At 41.1% G+C, this 22093-nt stretch overlaps 2 protein-coding genes across 10 annotated transcripts in view; one reads left to right on the top strand and one right to left on the bottom strand.

The window, feature by feature from the left end:
• Positions 1 to 21345, bottom strand: part of CSTPP1 (centriolar satellite-associated tubulin polyglutamylase complex regulator 1) — a 211196-nt gene extending 189851 nt beyond the window's left edge. Inside the window, exon 1 of one of the 2 annotated variants that reach the window (XM_082410841.1) lies at positions 11858 to 21345. In XM_082410841.1, the coding sequence (XP_082266967.1) occupies positions 11858 to 11903 (46 nt within the window). In that variant the 5' untranslated portion in view covers positions 11904 to 21345. The remainder of the gene's footprint in view (positions 1 to 11857) is intronic. The other variant, XM_082410840.1, reaches the window with a different exon arrangement.
• Positions 21346 to 21673: 328 nt separating this feature from the next.
• Positions 21674 to 22093, top strand: part of LRP4 (LDL receptor related protein 4) — a 57692-nt gene continuing 57272 nt past the window's right edge. For 4 of the 8 annotated variants that reach the window (XM_082410663.1, XM_082410664.1, XM_082410661.1 and 1 more), the window contains exon 1: positions 21677 to 21971. In XM_082410663.1, coding sequence (XP_082266789.1) covers positions 21920 to 21971 — 52 coding nt within the window. In that variant the 5' untranslated portion in view covers positions 21677 to 21919. Of the gene's footprint in view, positions 21972 to 22093 lie in introns of all 8 variants that reach the window. The other 4 variants (XR_014250324.1, XM_082410667.1, XM_082410666.1 and 1 more) reach the window with 3 other exon arrangements.

Genomic DNA, 22093 nt, shown 5'->3' with positions numbered 1-22093 from the left:
AGTTCTAATCCTTCAATCCTTGTGAACTGAATAGGAAAGAGGGTCTTGAGAAATCAGACCTAAAAGCAAAGTAGCTAACAACACAGGCTCTAGGGTCAGATAAACTTCATTCAAGCTTCACCTCCACATTTACTAGCTTGGTGACCTTGGGCAAGTTACATAACCTAAATTTCAGTCTCCTCATGGAAAAGTGAGGATCAGGCTGGTACCTACCTCACAAATATCTTGTAAGGACTGAATGAGATTGCTATCTATCTCCAGTCCTCCTGTATATGAGAACGACTCCAGCTGCCATACCAAGAACATCTATTTGAATATATTTCCCACTTAAGACAGTATTTGGGGGGCTGGACTTACTTAGAAGTTGGAATATTATCTCTGTATTTAAAAAAATGTAAGAGAAATAATCTCTGCTAAGGATTTAGAATTTAAATGAAATAGTGTTTCCCATTTAGTGTCATCTAATAGAAAATTAAATCTGGGAAGTGAGGTTACCGAAGTGTTACTAGGAAACAACAGATGAAATTTTAAACTTGAAAATTACATGAGGGGGTCTTCTCAGGTTTTGTTGCCTAAAACCTTATGAAAATACCAACAAAAATGGAAGCAGAGATGTTAGTGATAATTTTGTCAATTAAAAAATATAAATTCTCTTCTGGTGTCCCTTCTCCTCTAAAGATAATAACCAAAGCTGGTTTTATTACTTGGCTGAGTTTAAGAACTTTCCAGTTAGGGAACTCGATGTCAGGTCCTTCAACAATAATTATTTTCTCTTAACTACTAAGAAATATGATAAGAAAGGTTCACAATGTGAGACAAAACAATCACTTCTTTTCCTTATGAGTTTGTTTCTTTAGAAACATGAGATCAAAACCAAATATTTACTGGAAGAACAAAGGTCAAAACAGTTTCTACCTATGTCCAGACATGGCAACAAAAATTAGCAAGACTCAGACTTCCCTGGTGGTGCAGTGGTTAAGAATCTGCCTGCCAATGCAGGGGACACGCGTTCGAGCCCTGGTCCAGGAAGATCCCACATGCCGCGGAGCAACTAAGCCCGTGTGCCACAACTACTGAGCCTGCACTCTAGAGCCCGCGAGCCACAATTACTGAGCCCTCGTGCCACAGCTACTGAAGCCCACACGCCTAAAGCCCATGCTCCGCAACAAGAGAAGCCACCTCAATGAAAAGCCCGTGCCCCACAACGAAGAGGAGCCCCCGATCACCGCAACTAAAGAAAGCCTCCACGTGCAGCAACGAAGACCCAATGCAGCCAAAATTAAATTAATTAATTAATTTTAAAAAAATTAGCAAGACTCCAAAGACTATTCACAGGCATAACCTTGAAAAGAAAAATGGCAGGCCATTCTTCCTGAAGACCTAACCTATTTTCTTCTACCTGTATATTCATTATCCTCTACCATGCCAATCCTTGAAGACAAGGCAAAAGATTGATGGCACATATAAGACTTTATAAGTTAATCATGTGTTTAAATATCAGGTTTGGTGGTCTAGAGACTATCAAGAAAGACAATCAATTTTAGGTCTCATTAAATAGTTTACTTTAAGATACTTGACATATATTAATTAATTCATCCTCTCAACCACCTATGAGGTAGCTTTTATCAACTCCATGTGTTGGGGAAGTTTGATGAAGGAGAATAATAATGCTATTTTCTATTTACAAAATACCTTTCTTATAAAGAGCTCCACATGTTTTATCTTCTCAGTCTTCTAACATTCCTGTGAAGTAGGTGGTAATATTACCTTTTCCTTTCTTATAGGTAAAATGCTAGGGCTCAAGGGGCTTAATGACTTACTCACAATGGTAGCTTGTATTTTATCCACTAACTAGAACATACTGCTTGGGATTAACACTAGACCATGGACTCAAGTCTGAACTGCACATAATTCAAAAGTGTCAAGCTTCTAGTTTTCTCTACAGCCATCTTTCAACACATCACATTCCAAAAAAGAGTGGGGTCATGCTTGCTGTTTAAGCTCATGTGCTCACTGTTTATAAAGCTTATTATCATTTCTCTAAATTGTACTATTTAAGTTTTGTCTAAATGCCTGAAAGCTAAATTATTTTTTGTTTACTCTCTGTGCACTAGCATTATAAATGATGTCATCAGGAATGTACAAAACTGTTAGACAAAGCTGCAGGGCCAATAAAAGCAACTCACTTGGGCAAGAGTGTGCTTCTTCTCCCCCCACCCCCCGCCCTCCTCCTTTTTTGAAGTAGGCATCACACAAAAAGATGACTCATTAAGCCCAAAAGAGTTGACTATGCCATGTAAGGGCTTCTTATGCAGCCCTCCACAAAGAGACCTGAGTGGCAGCATAAGGCCTCCTCTTCTGTGCATTTTCCTCCAGGCAGAATGTGCATTTGTGTGGCTACATACACAATTATAATCTCCCCTGAAAAGCAATTCCTTCCATATGACAGGCTGAACAGTGGCCTGAGTGCTAGCCTCATGTTGCCTGTGCAGTTAACATGCTGAAATAGCAGACACATTTAATCTCTCCTTTCTGAAAAACTAAGATAGGACAGAAGAAGCGAAGCTGGAAAGAAATCCACACAGAGAGAAAGGAAGCCAGCCCAAGCGCCCAAACTCACTTTCTCATGGGCTGAGCTTCTTTGTGTGTTGCCTACTTACGTGTCAATTTGCAGGACTTTAGGGCATGAGAACCATGGAGCCGAGTGGTTCTGGCAGCCTCTCCATTTGACAAGCAAAGCCAGAGACATGCGGCCTTTTGGTACATTTCACATTCAAAAGTGTTATTGTTTCAAGCATGCCTATTTTAAAATATATAATTTTCCCATTTAGTGCACATGTTGTATGTAAGTTGGCCACAGGAGGAGTTCTGCCACATGATCTTTAAAAAAAAAAAAAGGCAATGGCTCTAATGTAGCCCCATCCCTGCCAGATACCTCTGTTTACTGTGGGGGGCAGTGGGCTATCCCAGGTGAGAGAAGTCTGAATTTAACAAACATCTGATATGAAGGCCAGGGCACAAACAGATTTCTGTCTTAGATTACAGAAACTGAAGCTTGTGTTTTACCACAATTACCTGTAATCTCAGGGCCAGATAATAGTATTAACAAGACCTTGAGCTACACAATAGGACAGCTGGAAAGAGGCTCTTACTCTCTCCAAAGAACAGTGCTTTTAAAAAGCTAATTCAATGAAGAAAAAGAAAGGGCTCTGAAAGTGCCTTCTCAAACAATATTTACTTTTACTGCGTTCCTGCTAATCAAACAAAACTTAGTCAAAAGCTTTTATGAAAAATACATTGGATGATTTCAGCAGTAATTACTTTGTTTAAAGAAAGGTGCTTAAGAGAAAACATAGCTAATGGGATTGGTAATTTGGTAAGTTCAGATGTGTTTGGGAAAATCCCTCCTCTCTTTGAAAAATCATTAAAATTCTGCTCAGATAAATGTATTTTGACTTGAAATTCCAATCATAGAATGAGCAATTTCGTAAGGCCCGTAGGGAAGTAGCACAAGGGCATCCCAACACAGTGGACCCAGGGATTAGTTGACAAGGGTAATTCCAGTCTTAAAGCATATTACTCTGCCCAACTGAAGACAGAATCTCAAGGAGATGCCCCCAAATTGTATAAAATTTCCTTCCTTCATAAAATATCATTTTAAAAAATGAATTAAATCTTACTGTTGTGTAACCGAAACAAAGAAAATATGGTGTCAACCATGAAATTAAATTTACTCATTTAGCAAACATGGCATTTATGCAAATAATAGTGATCCCCAACTTTGGGACAGTATTCAGAGGAAAGATTTTAATCAGTCATCCTTTTTTTTTGTCAATGGAAGAAGGAGAAAAAAAGCTTAGTGTCTCTCACACAGTAGGAATTCAATAACTATTTGTTGAACTGGAGTCCTTTCTCTCATTTGAAAAAAAAAATTATTTTGCTACTTAAAGCAGACTATTCATTTAACAATTGCGCACTTAACTTGGGCCAAGCACTGTGTTAGATTTTGGAGATACTGAGAGAATAAGCCTGCCCTTATGGCTTACTTTCTAGTAAGAAACAGACAGTAACAAAATATACAAATAGATAAATAAAATAATTGTGATAAGTGCTAAGAAGGCTATAAACAGGATAATGAACTAGAGATAAGCTAATGGCTCATTTTGTCTCTTCTGATCTACTATTATCAGTTTTTAAAACTTCAATTACCTACTCAGCTTCCTAAATTTACTCAGTTAGCAAATGTGGTATTTATAACAAATAAAAGAGATCCCCAACTTTTGGACAGCATTTGGAGGAAAGATTTTAAGATTACTTGAACATATAAATGATAAGCAAAGTAAGCAATTTACAGAACCCTAGAATTTAAACCCTAGAGTAACACTGACATCACCTGCAATCAGTTACCTTGGAGAAATGGGGATGGGTAAGGGTCAACAAACAATGTGCCTTAGAACTCACTTGCTCTTTTTTCTCCCCAGCAAAAATATTATTAGGGCTTCCCTGGTGGCACAGTGGTTAAGAATCTGCCTGCCAGTGCAGGGGACACGGGTTCGAGCTGTGGTCCGGGAGGATCCCACATGCCGTGGAGAAACTAAGCCCATGCACTACAACTACTGAGCCTGCGCTCTGGAGCCGCGAGCCACAACTACTGAGCCCACGGGCCACAGCTACTGAAGCCCGTGCACCTAGAGCCTGTGCTCCACAGCAAGAGAAGCCACTGCAATTAGAAGCCCGTGCACCGCAACAAAGGGTAGCTCCCACTCGCCACAACTAGAGAAAGCCCACGGGCAGCAATGAAGACCCAACACAGCCAAAAATAAATAAATAAATAAATAAAAATTTAAGAAAAAAATTGATTACATTTATTGAGTAGTTTACAGAATTTTTAGAAAGGTGAAAGAAACAGAGTCTAGGCTAAATTTCCAGGAACAAATCCCAAAGTCACATCCCAGAACTGGGCCACCTAGGGAACTGCTGCCCCTGTCATGACAATTTGTTTTTTTGCTTTTGGATGAATCCTGATAAGCAAACTTATTTTTGTTTGAATATAATCAGTGAATCTTCCATACCCAACCCTATGCTAGGAAACATTGCTATTCACAATAAGTCAACAGAAATACTGTTAGGACTTTAGAGTGCTTGGCTTGTTGCAGAAAGAAAAAGAAATATTACAGATGTTACGCTGACTTCCTAAACTTTGGAAACTAGGTTTATAATATATAAAGCTGGTCACTTAAAAAGTCATGAACGTGTTCACAAAACCATCTCTTTCCTTTCTTCTTCCCCCCTTCCCCTTCCTTTCTTTTCTTCCTAATTGTTCCTTTCTTTCTTTCTTCCTGGATACCTTCTCTATGTAAAGCAAAGCATGAATATAAAGTGTTCCTCCCTACAGGAAACTTATGCCAAAGATGGGAGATGGGAAATAAGTGTCGTTATAGAGCGAGTGAACTGTATGTATGCAGGTGTCTTGGCCATTTCCCAGTTTGGTTGGCACTTATTAACACTGTCACTTTGTGTTACAGTCATTTATGAATATGTCCCATCTCCCATCTTTGGCATAAGTTTCCTGTAGGGAGGAACACTTTATATTCATGCTTTGCTTTACATAGAGAAGGTATTCAGGAAGAAAGAAAGAAAGGAACAATTAGGAAGAAAAGAAAGGAAGGGGAAGGGGGGAAGAAGAAAGGAAAGAGATGGTTTTGTGAACACGTTCATGACTGTTTTTAAGTGACCAGCTTTATATATTATAAACCTAGTTTCCAAAGATTTAGGAAGTCAGCGTAACATCTGTAATATTTCTTTTTCTTTCTGCAACAACCCAAGCACTCTAAAGTCCTAACAGTATTTCTGTTGACTTATTGTGAATAGCAATGTTTCCTAGCATAGGGTTGGGTTTGGAAGATTCACTGATTATATTCAAACAAAAATAAGTTTGCTTATCAGGATTCATCCAAAAGCAAAAAAACAAATTGTGTCTGGCAGTAAGACAAGTAAATATCATGTGCTATGATATCAGCAAATGCAAAAAAATAAGATTAGTAACACTTAATAATCTTCAACATAGAAAGAATCATATGTCAGAACCTTTGTCAAGGCTTGAAAAAACTGTATCAACCTCATGACTGGAAGGGACTATATCAGTGACTGTTGGATGTTGTCTTAGTCCAGGTACTCTGAGAAGCAGACAACAAGACAGGATCAGACATGCAAGAGATATACTGAAAAGCCCATGAGGGAAAATGGGGAGGGAACTGGAAGAAGCTGGGAGAGCTGACAGACCACAATGCAGGGTTGACCCTTGTAAAGAAGAGCGAGGGAGTTGAGAGTATTAGACTGCAGTGCAGTGGGAGTCCTCAAGCCAAAGTCACCATCAGAGGAGTCACACTTCTCATAAAAGTGGGTCTTCCCCACCCAGTCATCCGCTGGGAGCAGCCTGCGGGAAGGGTGACCTCAATGTGAACAAGGTGTTGGATTGAGAGCTGGGGTTCAGAGTTAATTACCCTCCCCTCCACATAATAGGGGATCTGAGATGCACAATTTCATGGCTGCCACAGATGTATTACACATTTTTATTAGAATGTAGGAGTAATAATAGCAGCTAATATTTATTGAGCACCTACCCAGGTGCTCTAGAAGGAAAGGTATCTTACTCATCTTTGTGTATCCTCTTTTCACAATGTAGATACAATGTAGCAGCCAGACATTGCTCTAAAAGCTTACATGTATGAGGTAAGTACATTTTGCATATCAGGAAACTAAGGCACAGAGAGGCTGAGTAACTTCTTCAAGGTCACACAGCGACACAAAGTACATAGATTATTGCCATTAAAACTCTCCTAAATGGTTTATTTTTAGAAGTTATCTTCTTTATTGCCTGCCTTTGAGAGGTGAGTCCAGTGGCAAGAGGGAACTGGAATTTTACTATTCCCTGATCCATCCTGGTTCCTAGGATGCCCCCTCCTGGCAGAAATGTTAAATTAAGCCCTTGGAGTCACCTGAACTTACTCCGGAATCCATGCAACCATTATAAGCAGGTCTATGCAATAGTTGGAGCCTCATTGTTGGAGTTGCTCAAGGTATTCATAGCATGGAGTTTAACAATGTGGACTCCAGAGTCAGACTGCTAGATTAGAATTCTGCCTCTAGGACTCACTAACTAGTTATTTAATACCTTTGTGCTGCAGTTTCCTCACATGTGAAATGGAGATAAAAACTGAAACTATCTTCATGTGCATTAATGTTTATAAAGCACATAAAATGTTACCTGGTACATAGTAAGTACTTAGTAAGTCTTAGTTATTGTTGTTAGCTTGCTCACATTTGGGGGACCCTAAGGTCAGATTATTCATATTCAATTTAACACATATGTATGTATAAAGTGTCTATATTGTGAAAGGTAGGTATACAATGATGAGAAAGATACAATTCCTGTTTTCAGGAAACTGATTTGCAACTAATGAACTGTTTAAGAACTCCATTCTTAAAAGGGAAGCAAGGATCACTGCCCTTTACAGGCAATAGATATTTTGGTTTGTTTATTTTTATCTTCTTGGTAGAGAGGAAAACACAGGCATGGAATCCGATAAACCTGGATTTGAATCCCTGCTTTTATGTATCATCACCTATGTGACTTTGTACCAATCAATTAGCCTTTCTAAGCCTCAGTTTCCTTATTTGTAAAATGAGGAGACGATATTAATAACTACTAAATAGGACTAATAATAATACCTACCTGTATGGTGGTTGTGAAGATTAAATGAGTTAAGGCACAGTGCTAAGCATAAATGAAGTGCTCAAAAACTATAGCTTAAAAGTAACTATCCAGTTTATTGTGATTCCTCTAAAACTATAGCCTCCAAAGGAGAAATACCATCTCTGATTTCCTGGAGTTATCTATTATGCCAGTCCACTGCCAGTCTTAGTGAGAATAAGCAGTATCCATAGAAACAGAAGAGGCAAATTAAGCATGAGTGAAAGCAAGCACCTCACCAATTTAGGTGGGGTAAAATAATAAACCTCACACCCTCATGCTTACACTCAGGTCAGCACGTAGGTAGTGTGTTTTGCAAACCTGGGACCAGAACAGGCTGCCCTTCAGCTCTAGAGAACTCTCCACACCCAACCAGATACACAGACACACCTCAGCCTCTGGCAGAAGCTTCCAATAAGTAGCTTTCATAAAGTGGAAACCTTTCAAGGGCTCTATATTTATTTCATCTCCTTACCAGACTCTCCTCTCTCTATTCACGCCTGGGCATTAACATAGTTCCTATCACTCCATTCTGATGACTGAAGGCATGAACATCATGGAGTCAATTCTGTAATGATGATCTTAAGATCCTAAGCCATTCCAGGCCATGATTACAGGTTCCTAATCCACAAAGTCAGCAGGGAATGGATCAGTTTACCCAACAGGATGAAAGACTGTTTTCTTCACTAGTACTCAAAAAGGCAAATATAAGCCTTGGCTAGCAGGTAGAAAGGAAAATCTACGGATATTCACTGAATAGGTATCCCTGTCATTTATACCATAATACTAAAAAGAGGTCTCCAGACACACTTACCAAGGGATATTGAGCTTTCACTTTTCTGATGCACTGAATACCTAGAGCTTTCCTATCTGTGCAATTTTCTTTTTTCTATGTGTATTTTCTTCTCTAGGCCTACACATGTGACTTTATAATTTGTTTTAAAAAAAAAGAAGAAGAAGAAGAAGGAGAAGGAAGAGGAGGAGGAGAGGAGGAGGAAGAAGAAGAAAAGCCAAGCCAAGCCAAATATAACCTCCGTAGGTATTTAAATTTTCAAATCAGAAAATATTTTATTAAATTAATCTATAAGGGGTGATTTTCAGTGGTCATTATATTGAGGGTGAATGCTTCAAAACAGCAACAGCATGCCTCTAAAAGAGACCAAACTGTAATGGGCAGGGTTGTTCTCAACTAAAGACAAATGCATTTCAGCAGAGTTGTATGGTCTGAGGAACCATGAGGAAGCCAATGAGTAGTATGACCCTGCTTAGGGCAGTATGAATGTCCAGATGGTGAATGGGACAGGGAGTTAAGGCACTTAAATATGCAACAGAACCTGAAGGAGGTTCAATAATCCAGGGTTCAATAATTAGATAAGAGGTTGGACATTGAAGCTTTTACAACCAACCTGAAATTTTGATTCTGTTTATAGATTCATTATCAACATTGCCACTGAATTAGTGGCTGAAAAAAGCCACTTATGGAGGGACCACCAACTTCTACTCACCAAAGCACCAGTATATTAAATATGTCAAGCCTTTGAGGCATATAATTTAAATATGTTAAGACTCTGACGCAAACATCCAAGGAACTGAACAATAGACTAGGCTTTTCAAATATTTTATAGATTCATTAGTACTGAGTAAATAAGATAAAATACATAAAATCCTTAGCAAAAGTCTAGGCATTGCTAGACATTGATATTATTATTCATTGGATGCAAAATTATCTGTGATATAACAATGCTCTTTATATATATATATATATATATATATATATATATATATATATATATATATACACACACCTTTCAAAAACCACACAGCCCTTAAACCTGGTGAAAAGATGCTCAACTTCAGAAAAGAAATGTACATTAAATCTACCCTGGGACTATCTGTCACTTAACAGGTTGAAAAAATCTGATGGTTTGAGTTTGATATACTTTGTTGGAAAGACTATGGGGAAACAGGCATACTCTTACATTGCTAGTGCAGTGTAAAATGGTACAACTCCTGTGAAAGATGATTTGGCAATATCCATCAATATTTAAAATGCATATGTCCCTGACCCACCAATTTCACTTTGTGGAATTTATCCTTGCAGATATACTAGCAATGGCACAAAATTACAGGTTATTCAGTGGGGTATTTTCAGTAATAGCAAAAGGCTAAAAACAACATGTGTACCAATAGAGAATTGGTCAAATAAATTATTTAAAATACTATGTAGCTAAACATTTTTTTTAAAAGAATGAGAAAGCTCTCACTGACACAGAAATCACTCCGAGATATATTGAATGAAAAAAGTATATTCTCCCTTATATACATAATAAACTAAACTCTGGAAGGATACACAGGAAACCAGTAATAGTGGTTACTAGTGGGGGCTGAGGATGGATGGAAACTGGCAGATGGGGGAAAAGGGTTGGAAGAGACTTTTCATTATAAACTTCTTTATGTTTTTTAACCTAGTTTCCATATTACTAATTCAAAAATTTAAACTAGAATTGTTTTTCATTAAAAAATGTGTATAGTACATCCATACAATTGAATATTATTCAGTGATAAAAAGAAATGAACTATCAAGCCAGGAAAGGACATGGAGGGACCTTAAACGCATATTGCTCAGTGAAAAAAGCCAGTCTGAAAAGGTTACTTACTCTATGACTCCAACTATACGACATTCTGGAAATGTAAAACTTTAGAGACAGTAAAAAGATCAATGGCTGCCAGTGGTTGGGGGACAGAGGAAAGGATGAATAGATAGAGCACAGAGGATTTTCAGGGCAGTGAAACTATTCTGCATAACACTATAATGGTTGATACATGACATCGTGCATTTGTCAAAACCCATAAAACTGTACAACACAAAGAGTGAACCCTAATGTAAACTGTAGATTTTGGTTAATAATAATGTATCAATATTGGTTCATCAATTGTAATGAATGTACTATATTAATGTCACATGTTAATAATGGGAAGCTCTGAGTGAGACAGAGAGGGAGTACATGGGAACACTCTATAATATCTGCTCAATTTTCTGTAAACTTAAAATTGCTCTAAAAATGTCTACTAATTTTTTAAAACATGTGTGCATACATGTATGTATATACACACACAACATACATATATCCTTTTTTCATCCAGTAAATGCCTTACACACTGAAGGTGTTACAGTGTGTGTAAAGTATTACAGCCACAGCCTTAATGGTCAAGAGCTCAAGCTCAGGAGTGGGCAAATTAGGTTCTGATCCTAGGCCTACCATTTTATAGCTGTGTGGCCTTATTTGTGCAAGTCACCTCTTCAGCCTCAGTTTCTCCATCTGCAAAATGGAAGAAAACCACAGTCTCCTCCTGGGGCTGTTATGAAGATTCAGTAAAGTATGCACGCAAGGGCTTCCCTGGTGGCACAGTGGTTGAGAATCTGCCTGCCAATGCAGGGGACACGGGTTCGAGCCCTGGTCTGGGAGGATCCCACATGCCGCGGAGCAACTAGGCCCGTGAGCTACAACTACTGAGCCTTCGCGTCTGGAGCCCATGCTCCGCAACAAGAGAGGCCGAGATAGTGAGAGGCCCGCGCACCGCGATGAAGAGTGGCCCCCGTTTGCCGCAACTAGAGAAAGCCCTCGCACATTAACGAAGACCCAACACAGCCAAAAAAAAAAAAAAAAAGAATGCACGTAAAATGCTTGGCATAGTGCCTAATGTAAAAGAAATGCTCAAAAATGTTAGTTGCCTCTATAACGGTTAAATGACTGTTCACAGAATGACTGATTTGTCACTTCAAGGTTCCAAGGTTACTCCACTGGCAGCATATCAGTAATACCCCCAAAGGCCCCTCAATTCTCAACTCCAACCTAGCCTTAGGGCACAATCCACACTGTCTGAGCTCCAGCGGATACACTTCAGTATTCTTTACTCCCCAGATGCTGTTTTCCTCCTCGCTGGGCCTTCCAAGTTCAGGCCCTGGACCACCCCCACCCCGCCCCTCCCCTCCCTAGCCCACCCTACCCGTTCCCACTCAGACCTCGCCCCGGCCTCCTCCCCAGACCCTGGCCTAATTCGTCTGCACTTCTTTCCTTCCCCGAAGCTGAAGGAACCGCCTACCCAGATACTCGTAGTCCGGTAGGGCTAGGCGTTCCGGACTCAGCATCCTTTGACCAGGGTAGCTTCAGAGCTCCAGCTCTCCCGCTTCCGGCACCCAGGTCTAGGGCTCTCTCTGTTGCCATGGCACCCACGCGGCGGGAGGAGAGGCTAGAGGCGGAGGGGGTGCCACGCAAACAGTCTCCGTATCGCAACTCCAAGCTGGCCACACTAGTTCCGGGAGCTGTCTCTTCGCGGCGGTCATAGTTTCTTTGGACTCCCTTTCTTGAGGCGTTAGTTTTAGAGGAATTTGAGGTGGAGAGTTCCTTTGAAACCATCATATTTCCCGGTGTCGAAAAATTATTGCCAGCCCTCCATATACCTGCAATTTCTGAATTTCATAACTACTCCTGCTTTATACAACTGTTATCCTAAATCACAATAATAGCTCCCACCCCCAAATTCCCATAAACATTTACTATCCCATTACCTATTTTTATCTCCTTATTATTTATCATCTTAAATTACTACAAAGTGCTTTCACGTGCGTATATCTTGGCTGCTTCTTGAGGTGAGGTCAGGGATGTGTATTTTCTGCCTGTGACAAGGCTGGGCATCCAGAAAGTGCTCATTAAATCCTCTATGACTTCATTGACATTTCCTCTCAAATTCCCCTTTATCTTTATAGCCCCTCCTTCTACTTCTATCCCTTACTATTTGGTACCCTTTCCAAGTGTCTTTTCTTTTTTTCTTACGAAGACACTTCACTTCTGGGGGGATGGGATACACAAACAAGGACACCTATTGGATTTTTTCCCTTATATCCCTAATTGTTCACTTTTCCTTTAAGAGGGGAGAGCGTTCATTGGTTTTCAAGTTCCCAGATATCTGGATATTTCTCTTTTTGCACCTCTCCACGCCCAACAACGGGTTAGTGGTGTGTACCACTTGTCACAGTTCAAACATAGTAGAAAAAGTCACTCTGTCCTCACTTTTTTAGTTAGCTCTCCCCCCACATGAGGTGAGGTTTTGTGGAAAGAAAGAAAACAAAAATCATTCTATCAAAGGAATGATTGGGAAACCAGTGGACCACCTACACTGGGAGAAAAAGGAAAGAGGAGGTTCTTCTCTTTGTGTTCTGAGTGGTCTATTCTTAGCCTTCTCCAACAGAAGCTTCAAACCTCCTAATTCTCCCTTTCCCTTAAAATTGTATATGTGTCTCATTTCTAGGCTCCTGTGAGTCACTCTGAGTTTGGATGTGGTAAGGATAAAGGGACAGAGCCGAGCTCAGAGCAGCATTTATTATCTTGAGGTAATAAGTTAACTAATTTGGTATTTTATGTGAAGTCCTGCACATAATAAAAAAAACATTTGCCTTCTACCTCCACCCTTGCCTCCCACCCCCACCCCTACCCCATGCACCTTGAGAGTTATGGGAGTTCCATAACTTTCACACCTGTGGCTTTTTACTATATTATTAATAAAGTAATAGGATGGTAATTATTAAGGATTACAATTTCATTTTATTTCCAAGCAACCTGAAGCTATTCTCAGATCATTTCATTTGTCCTCATAAAACTTCCTAATGCACTTCTCCCTTTTCTAAGTAGGGAAACCGAGGAACATGTCAGGAAAATGACTTGTCTAGCATCATCCAGCCAGTCAGTGGGAGAGCTGGAACTGGATCTCAGCGATCTCAACCTCCAGGCTAGTGGTCTGACCGCTAAACCACGCAGCCTCTTTTTTTAGGGTTTGTTGGCTTGGGTTTTATTTATTTATTTTTCTTTTTGCTCTGCCCTGCCAGCAACTGGAAGCTCCCAGATAAAAGAAGAGAATTTTGAGTCCAGGCTGAACATTTGACATCCCCTTATTTGTGGGGCATTATCCTGGGACTCAGAGGGTGCTGCTGTTGGGGTCTGTGTGGTGGAGCTGGGAACCAGCCCCAAGAATACAGCTTTGTTTGGGCATTAACCCATTTGCGGTTATAATAATGATAAGTTACAGCACCAGTGGCGCCCGACTGTTAATGACTCAAAGAAAGCTAAATAAGAACAAGATGTCATCTCTGGAGCAATTTGTAGGTTTTTCCTACAGCTCCATCCCTTCCATAAAAATCCCAAGGGCCCTTATATTTAAAGTCAGTCTTCCACTCAATGTCCTAAACAGTCTATTGAGGAGGAAGACTTGGAAAAGGGCAGGTGGTCGCTAAGCTAAGGCTTCAAGAAAATTTGGGGTTGCACAGAAATAGCAGGTAGCCTTTTTAATGGTGGTGGAATTACTGCTTACATTTTTCTTCTTTATACTTTTACATACGGTTAAATTTTTTCTATAATAGGCATGCATTATAACCTGAAGACAAACAAACAATAAATGAGTGGCTTAAAACTCTTAAAAAAATTTTTTAGCAGAAGTGATGACATTCCATACAGTGTTTGTTTTTCCCAAGAAGGAGCCATTACTTTTAGATTTCTCTTCTGCCGTACATTACACAAATAGGTTTTGGCAACCGGTCAGTAGTGAAGGAAGTTTTTCAGTGAAACATACACAACATCAGGTCTTAAGAAAAGGGGAAATACACAAGAATTGTTAAAGTCAAGTGTATTTCTGTGACCCTGTGGAATGTTACGAAAAGAAAAACATGTCAGCCTTCAATTTAGATGTGCTTTTCAGGTTCTTAAATTATTATTACATATGTCTGAAAGTCTTACCTAAACAAATAATCATCCAGATAGACCAGTAAATCAGAAATCAGCTCCACAATCCTGAAAATAAGCAAGTATTATGAAATTGGTCAAAACAGAGAGTGCTTGAGATGTGACAGTACTATTGCATAAGGAATGGAAACATCAAACTCAAAACAAGAGGAAAAATACCCACAAAAGAGGATATGCTGAGACACCAATTTATCAGATTATAATTTCTAATTATATAGAGAAAATTAATAGACCTCTCTGGCTCTGCAGAGGACCTATGAAGAGATTGATAGGGAAGAAAATCCTCCCTGGAATTGAAAACCACAGAAGAGCAAATATAAATGTACCAAATAGTTTTAAACTTCAAGGAAACAATAGAAAGAAAAAATGCAGTCTGACTTATTCTTACAAAGCAGGCTCAAGAAACTAGGACAAGCTTTTATCAACTCATCAAGCAGAAAGATGCTAAAGGCGAAGTAGCTACTAAGAAATGCAGGTCATGAAATTCATGCTGAGCTACTAGGCTCTTCTTCAAAGACTTATCTTCCATAAAAGCAAAGCAGAAACTACGTGCGATGCCACCGTATGAGATTTACATGTTTAGTTTAAAATGCTATTTACAGACAAATCATTTTGGACTGCCACAGGTCAACAGACCAGAGCTTTGGGAGAATTTGCAAGGAAAAATAAATGTTCCCATTTCTTGGGCAGTTAAAGAAAACTAATGCATTTCGAGAAAGTGGTTAAGAGGACATGGCTTAAATTGAACTGGAGCTCAAAGACAATTACAGACTTGTACCTTCTTGTTATTTTATATTTTCAGAGCTGCAAAAAGAGTTGGGAATTACACGTTCATGTAGTGTAAAACGGAGGAAGATTTTCTGATCCTTCTTGGTAGCCCACAAAAATTAGCTGTGCCTTCCTCTGTCCTGGAGTATGCACAGCGATAACTATTTGTGTCATTTTCACTAAGGGAATAGTAGGACAACACTACTCATTTAACATATTAGGTAAAATGGAAAAATTCCTTGAAACCCAAACTAACAAGTTTCACTCAAGAATAAACAGATGAGGGGCTTCCTGGGGCTTCCCTGGTGGCGCAGTGGTTAAGAATCCGGCTGCCAATGCAGGGGACACGGGTTCAAGCCCTGGCCCGGGAAGATCCCACATGCCGTGGAGCAACTAAGCCCGTGCACCGCAACTACTGACCCTGTGCTTTAGAGCTCCGCAACAAGAGAAGCCACCACAATGAGAAGCCCATGTACCGCAACAAAGAGTAGCCCCCGCTCGCCGCAACTAGAGAAAGCCTGCACTCAGCAACAAAGATCGACCTAAAAGCTGTATATTTATAAAGAAATGGAATTTTTAGTTAAAAATCTTCCCACAAAAAGAACTCCAATCTTCAAAAATGTGATTTTGTACTTTTAGAAACATTTAAATTTATAAACTAAAATAGAAAACATTATCTAATTTTCCTTTGGAATTCTTCATTGACCCATGGGTTATATAGAAGTGTATTATTCAAAATTTCCATATATTGGGGGATTTTCCAGAGGTGTTTCTGGTTTTTTGTTTGTTTTTTTTGTGCAGCTTGTGGGATCTTAGTTCCCTGACCAGGGATTGAACCAGGGTCCTTGGCGGTGAAAACGTGGAGTCATAACCACTGGACCACCAGGGAAGTCCCTGATTTCTAGTTTAATTCCACTGGGGTCAGATATACCTGGAGAAACCTTATATGACTTGAATCTTTTTTGCCTTTATTGAGAATTGTTTTATGATCTGGAATATGGGCTACCTTAGTAAATATGCCTTAGTTAATGTTCTGGGTGCTCTTTGAAAAGAATGTATACCCTGCTATTGTTGGGTGGAGTGTTCTATAAATGTTAATGTACACAGGTTATGCATGTGGATAAGGACTGGAAATGAAATTGAACCAATATTTTAAAAAGTAGACTTAAAAAATATTTATGTCATTAAAAAAAAAAAATTTGAATTCTCCTACTAGATTCTGAGTTCCTGGAGGTCAGAGACAGTCTTCATTCATCTTTAAGTTTCTAGAATCATGCACAGTGCCTGACAGAATAAATGCCTGTTAAATAGACTTTTTCCCCCACTTTAGATTAAAAGTTTAGAAAATGAAAGCCATCCAATCCACAGGACTTATGGTTGCCTCACAGGAACCAGTTCATGAAACAAATTTATTAAATAAAAAGGCCAGCAAATGGCAAGGCATCATTGAGAAGGAGATTAAAAATCAATCAGAAAGCATTGGCATCTCCTCCTTACACCTAAATACTATGTGTGACAGATCACCATATCGTAAGAAATACCCAGAAAAAAAGCAACTAACTCAACAAAAGGCGTAGAGACGATGCTACAAGTAGACAAACTAAGATAACTAGTTCAGGAAGATGAGAGGGAATCTACTAGGAATCATTAAATAAACTTAGGATATGAACTGGAAGTTCCCAAGCTTTAGAATATTAGGACAAAAAGCTGCAGTCTGTGTCTATTTTTTCTCCCCCAAGCCATCCTCTACATTGTTACAAGAGTTTATTTTCTAAATGTTAAATTTGCCCATGTTACTTCCTTACTTTAAAAACATTGCTAACTCACCATTACTAGGATGAATCAAAATTCCTTAACATGCAGACATATATATTCCTTCACAGTTGGGTCCCAACCTACTTTTCCAGCCAATGTGCCATTTACTCTTCCCTACACACTTAATTCTCTAGCTATACCTTCCTACTCACTATTCCCAAACATACTGAGCTCTTTCACACCCTCTTGCTTTGGGATAAGCTCTTCTCTCTGCCTAGAATGTACCTCTCCCACATTTTCTGCCTAGTAAACTCTTACACATCCTCTAAGACTTTGGCAAAATGGCACCACCTCTAGGAACCCTTATCCAATCTCCTATATAAAACAGGGTAAAGGCTGAGTGAGAAAAAGGCAAATAAATGCAAGATGGTAAGCTCTGAAGCTATGAGCTCTGAGGCTATGACATTGAGCTGGGAGCGGCCATGGAAGGGTCTGGGGAAACAGCATTCTAAACAGAGGAGACAGCTTGTGCAAAAGTTGTAAGAAATGATAGCATGTTACAGAGCTGAAAGAAAACCAGTGTGGCTAGAGTAGAATGAGTAAGGGGAAAAGTGGTCAAAGAATTAGGCAAAGGCCAGGTCATGAAGGACCTCAAAGGACATGTAAGAAGTACAGCTATTATTCTAAGTGCAGTAGGAAGCCATTGGAAGGTTTTAAGCCTGGTAATAACATGATCTGATTTGTTTTTTAGGAAGTCACTGTGGCTGCTGTGTGGAAAATGAATTATAAAGGGGTATGTGTGAAACAGACCATTTACATAGATGCTTGAGTCATGTTTGTTACTAAATGAGTATTTATTCATTGATCCATTTGTTTATCCACCATTCTAAATTCATCTTTGCTACTGAAATAAGCAAGACATACTGAGATGTTTGCTGCAAAAGCTCTACTTATACGTGCCAGGTGTGTGACTGTCAAGCTTCCAGGAGATTAAAAAAAAACATCTAGGAAGTCCCACTTTTCAGGGTGCGCCCCAAGTTATGCCAGGGAACTGAATCAGCCGTGGTACCCAGATCCTGGCTCAAATACTACTGCTGAGCTGGAACGTGAAAAGTGTTGGTACTTCAAGTGGTGGTATGGAGGGTTTGCAATTAAAGAAAGCACAAAAATGCAAATCAGACTATTCCCTTATACTTTCTTTTTTTTTCTTTTTTCCTGGTCTCCAGTAGTAGCCCCCTGAACCTAGATAAAAGCATACCATTGCTAAAAGTTAATTATATTTTTCTATAACTGTTTCCTGGCTCAGGGCCTTTGTACATACTGTTCCTTCTGCCTAGAAGACCCGCCCCATCCACACTTAGCCTGATGAATCTTACTCAGCATGCTAGTGTTAGTGCCTCTGACAGGCCTTCCTTGAACCCCCAAATCTAAATCAAGTCTGTCCTTTCAAAGAACCCTGTACTTTTCCTTGAATGCCCCTATCATTTGTAGCTTTAAATTCATTTGTGAGATCATTCTTTTAATGCCTCTGTATACTTGTAGCCTCCCCAACCATCAGACTGTAAGTTCCAGGGACCCAATATATCTGTTTACGACTGCTTCTACAGTGTCTGGCACATAATATACCCATAATAAATACTTACTCCCACTAAGTGAGTTAATACTGGAAATAGGCATCCCTAGGCAGATAGGTATAGGACTCTTTTAGCTCCTTTAGCTGTGCTTTCTCTTGTTTCTCTTGTTTTCCATTCTATAGCTTTAAGAACTCCTTCTTCCATTCACACAAGAAAGTGATCCTAGAGATGGAGCAATTCTTTTTTTCAGACTCATGTTCTTAATTTTTTAATCAGGGTCTCTCAACCTCAGCACTATTAACATTTTGGGCTGAATAATTATTTGTTGTGGGGAGGGATGTCCTGCTTATTGTAGAATGTTTAGCAGCATCCATGGCCTCTACTCATTATTTGCCAGTAATACCTACTCCCAAAAATGTCTCTAGGCATTGCCCCATGTCAGCAAAAATCACTCCTGATTAAGAACCACTGTTTTAAAGTGTGGAAATGTCAAACCTTTTACTCTTTTAGAAGAATTATGTTTAGAATTCAGGTTATTGAATGATGCCTGGGTTGTAAGAGGATTCTACCAACCCAACTGGATCAAAATAGTGCCCATTTCTATCTTGTTTCTGTAGCACCCCCAGGGTATCCTTTGAAAAGGCCATTAGTGATGGTCTAATTCAGGGCAATATTCTGATCTTAGAAATTCAGTCTCCTGGTCTGTCCTAGAAGGATGAAGGAAAGGGGTGGTGTTTCTGAGGAAACGAATGTCTCTGAGACCCTTCTGGAATTGGCAATCCCCTACAACTTTCCTAGGGGCATGTCCCAGAGGACAATAAAAGGGAGACAAACAACCCATTCTGGCATGCTTTTCAGGATCTCTCACTCCAAACAAGAAAGTCTGAGAGGCCTGGTAAAAATAAATATGGCTTAGCACTCCTGGCACAAGAGCAGTTTCTGACAGCCAAGACTTAACTCACCCTAGGGGGTGACCCAGCCAGGGACTATGCATGAAGTTCATTTCTACCCATTGATATTCCCAGTGACTCACAGCAGCCAGGGATGGCTCTGTGCACCAGAACTGTGCTGAACCATGGAGGAGGAGGACTCGGGATGCACACAGAAAATTCAGTCTCTTGAGCCTGAGTCAGACAGGGACAGCCAGCTTCCCTGTTCCTCCTCAATCCCAGAAAAAACAACACAAATCATGCCTTCTGGAAAGGAACCTGTCTTTTGAATACAGAGCGGAAACTGTTTATAAATTCTTAATCCCCTGACATTGAAAGTATGGTGACCGCCTGTTCTGGATTTTTTGGGGCAAATGTATTCATTATACCACATGTCCTTAGTTTTCACTGTGGGGAAAAAAAATGGTCTCCAGAATCATAAGGTCTTCCTCAACAGGTCAAAAAGCAAGTCTTCGTAAGCAACGTATATTGAAACCTTGAGACCGACGAAGGCTGCATCAAAAACGTTGTGGGGAGGAGGGATTGAGAACCAGCCTCTACTTTTTCACCCAAAATTTCTCCTTGGATTTTAGGCTAAGATGACATAGGCCTTAAAGGTTGACTTTTTCCTAGCAGTAAGATCAAGTAAACCTGACCTGACTCGACTGCCGCCTTCAGTCAGCAAAAAGAACTACATACACAGAAAATGCCTCATGGTATTTGTTACCATGGTGATGTTAGTTCAACATTTCATCTGCATAAAAATTTTAGGCAAAACAGAATAGAGAAATACTGGCTAAGAAGCAGTTAACAACGCATTTTTTCCCTTGCTATTGCAAAGTTAATGTTAGCTTTGGTCAAAGATGGTAATTTGAAGTGAAAGCCTTTGAAAAATTGCAGACAAGCGAGGATGAAATGGCAACCAATCCATTGGAGAAATCTCCCAATATCCTCTTTGCGCTGTAACAAATTACTCTCCCCTCAGCTAACATGGCGCATTTGGGGCTTCCTCACTCTATTTATTAGTGAGAAGAAAGTGGTTTAACAAAATTGCAGATGATCCAAAGCCAGAAACTGTTGGCATACCAGCTCGGAGGGAAAAGCGATATACAGGACCCTAAGGAAGTTGGGGGCTTGGACAAAAGTATCAGGACAAGATTCAACCTAGAAAATGGCAGGTGGTAACAAAATTAATCCATGTTATTAATATGCACTGGGGAGAGGCGTAGGCCACAAAGCTAAGACAAGAGAGGAATTTATAACTTTATGTACTAACCCAAAAGTTAAATATTGCTAGAAGGCCCTAGAGACTGAAGCTGGGAGGAGGCTGAGGTCTCTGAGAGAATACAACTGCAAGCGAGGGCTTACTTCCTTACCCCCTTCCTTTCTTGCCAGGATCTGAAAGTCAAAGAAGGTGAAGAGGCTAACTACGCTGATTTACACAGACAGCGAGGAGGAACTACGTCTGGGCCAATTCTGGACGTCTGAGCTGGGGCGACAGGGCCCAGACAACCACCTCAGGAAATGAATAAACGAAAAGGGGAGGTCGTAGAATTATTTAGCTCTAGAACAACGCTGCCTAGGCGGGGGTGGGGGGGAGGGGTGGAGAAAATCTCAGGAAAGGAATTTTGACAGTGAGAACGCTAGTTAAGACACAGCACTCCAGGCCCCCTGATGTCCCTTGTTTGATGTCCATAAAGACCGAGAGGATTATGCATTAGCAAGCCTTGTGTATTCTGAGACAGCAATAAAGTCTGGACTTGGGGCCGGTAGGGGGGCCGGGGTCACGTCCAGGCGACTTGGGTCAGCCTGGGTGCACCTCTCTGGCACAGAACTAGAGTGAGGGGGATCCGAGAGTTGCCGCTAGGATAAAACCTTTTTTAAGTTAAGGACTTTAAAGCAGTAGTACTGGCGACAGTGAGGGGGGGGGGCTCTCTTGAGGGCTAGGAACGTGGGGGCGGCTTGAAGAGGAGCTGGGCCAGCGCTGCAGGCGCCGGCGGGTGGGGTCCGGGGACCGGGGGGCGGGGGCCGAGGGCGGAAAGGGGGCGGGCCGGCGCTGGGGGCGGAACCAGGCGTGGTGGCCGTGGCGGGGGCTGCGGCGCTGGGGGCGGGGCGGGGCGGCCCGGCCCGGGACACCCCCTCCCGATCCACTGGCGGGGCGGCTTCGGCTTCGGCAGCAGTGGAGGCGGCAGCGGCCGGAGGTCGACTTGCGGGGTGCGCCCGCCACCGTGGACCGGGACGCTTCCCCTAGGGGACCCTCCGTCGACACCCTCCGCCGCGCCGTCCCGCAGGAGCCGGCGGGACCCCCGGCCGGCAGGGAGCGCCGGCGGCGGCGGCGGCGGCACCATGAGGCGGCCGTGGGGCGCGCTGCTGCTTGGCGCCCTGCTCTGCGCACACGGTAAGCGGCGCCGCCGCGCCCACGCCGACCGGCCCAGCGGGAAAGTTTTTCCCTGGGTCCGGCCGCTGCAGGACTCACCTCCCGAGGGCCGGACGGCGCAGGCTGGGGCCTGGGACCCCTCG

This window comes from Balaenoptera physalus, assembly GCF_965194825.1.
Source record: "Balaenoptera physalus genome assembly, chromosome: 10".
In the NCBI taxonomy this organism is placed as follows: domain Eukaryota; kingdom Metazoa; phylum Chordata; class Mammalia; order Artiodactyla; family Balaenopteridae; genus Balaenoptera; species Balaenoptera physalus.
This window is presented reverse-complemented; position numbering and strand designations above follow the sequence as displayed.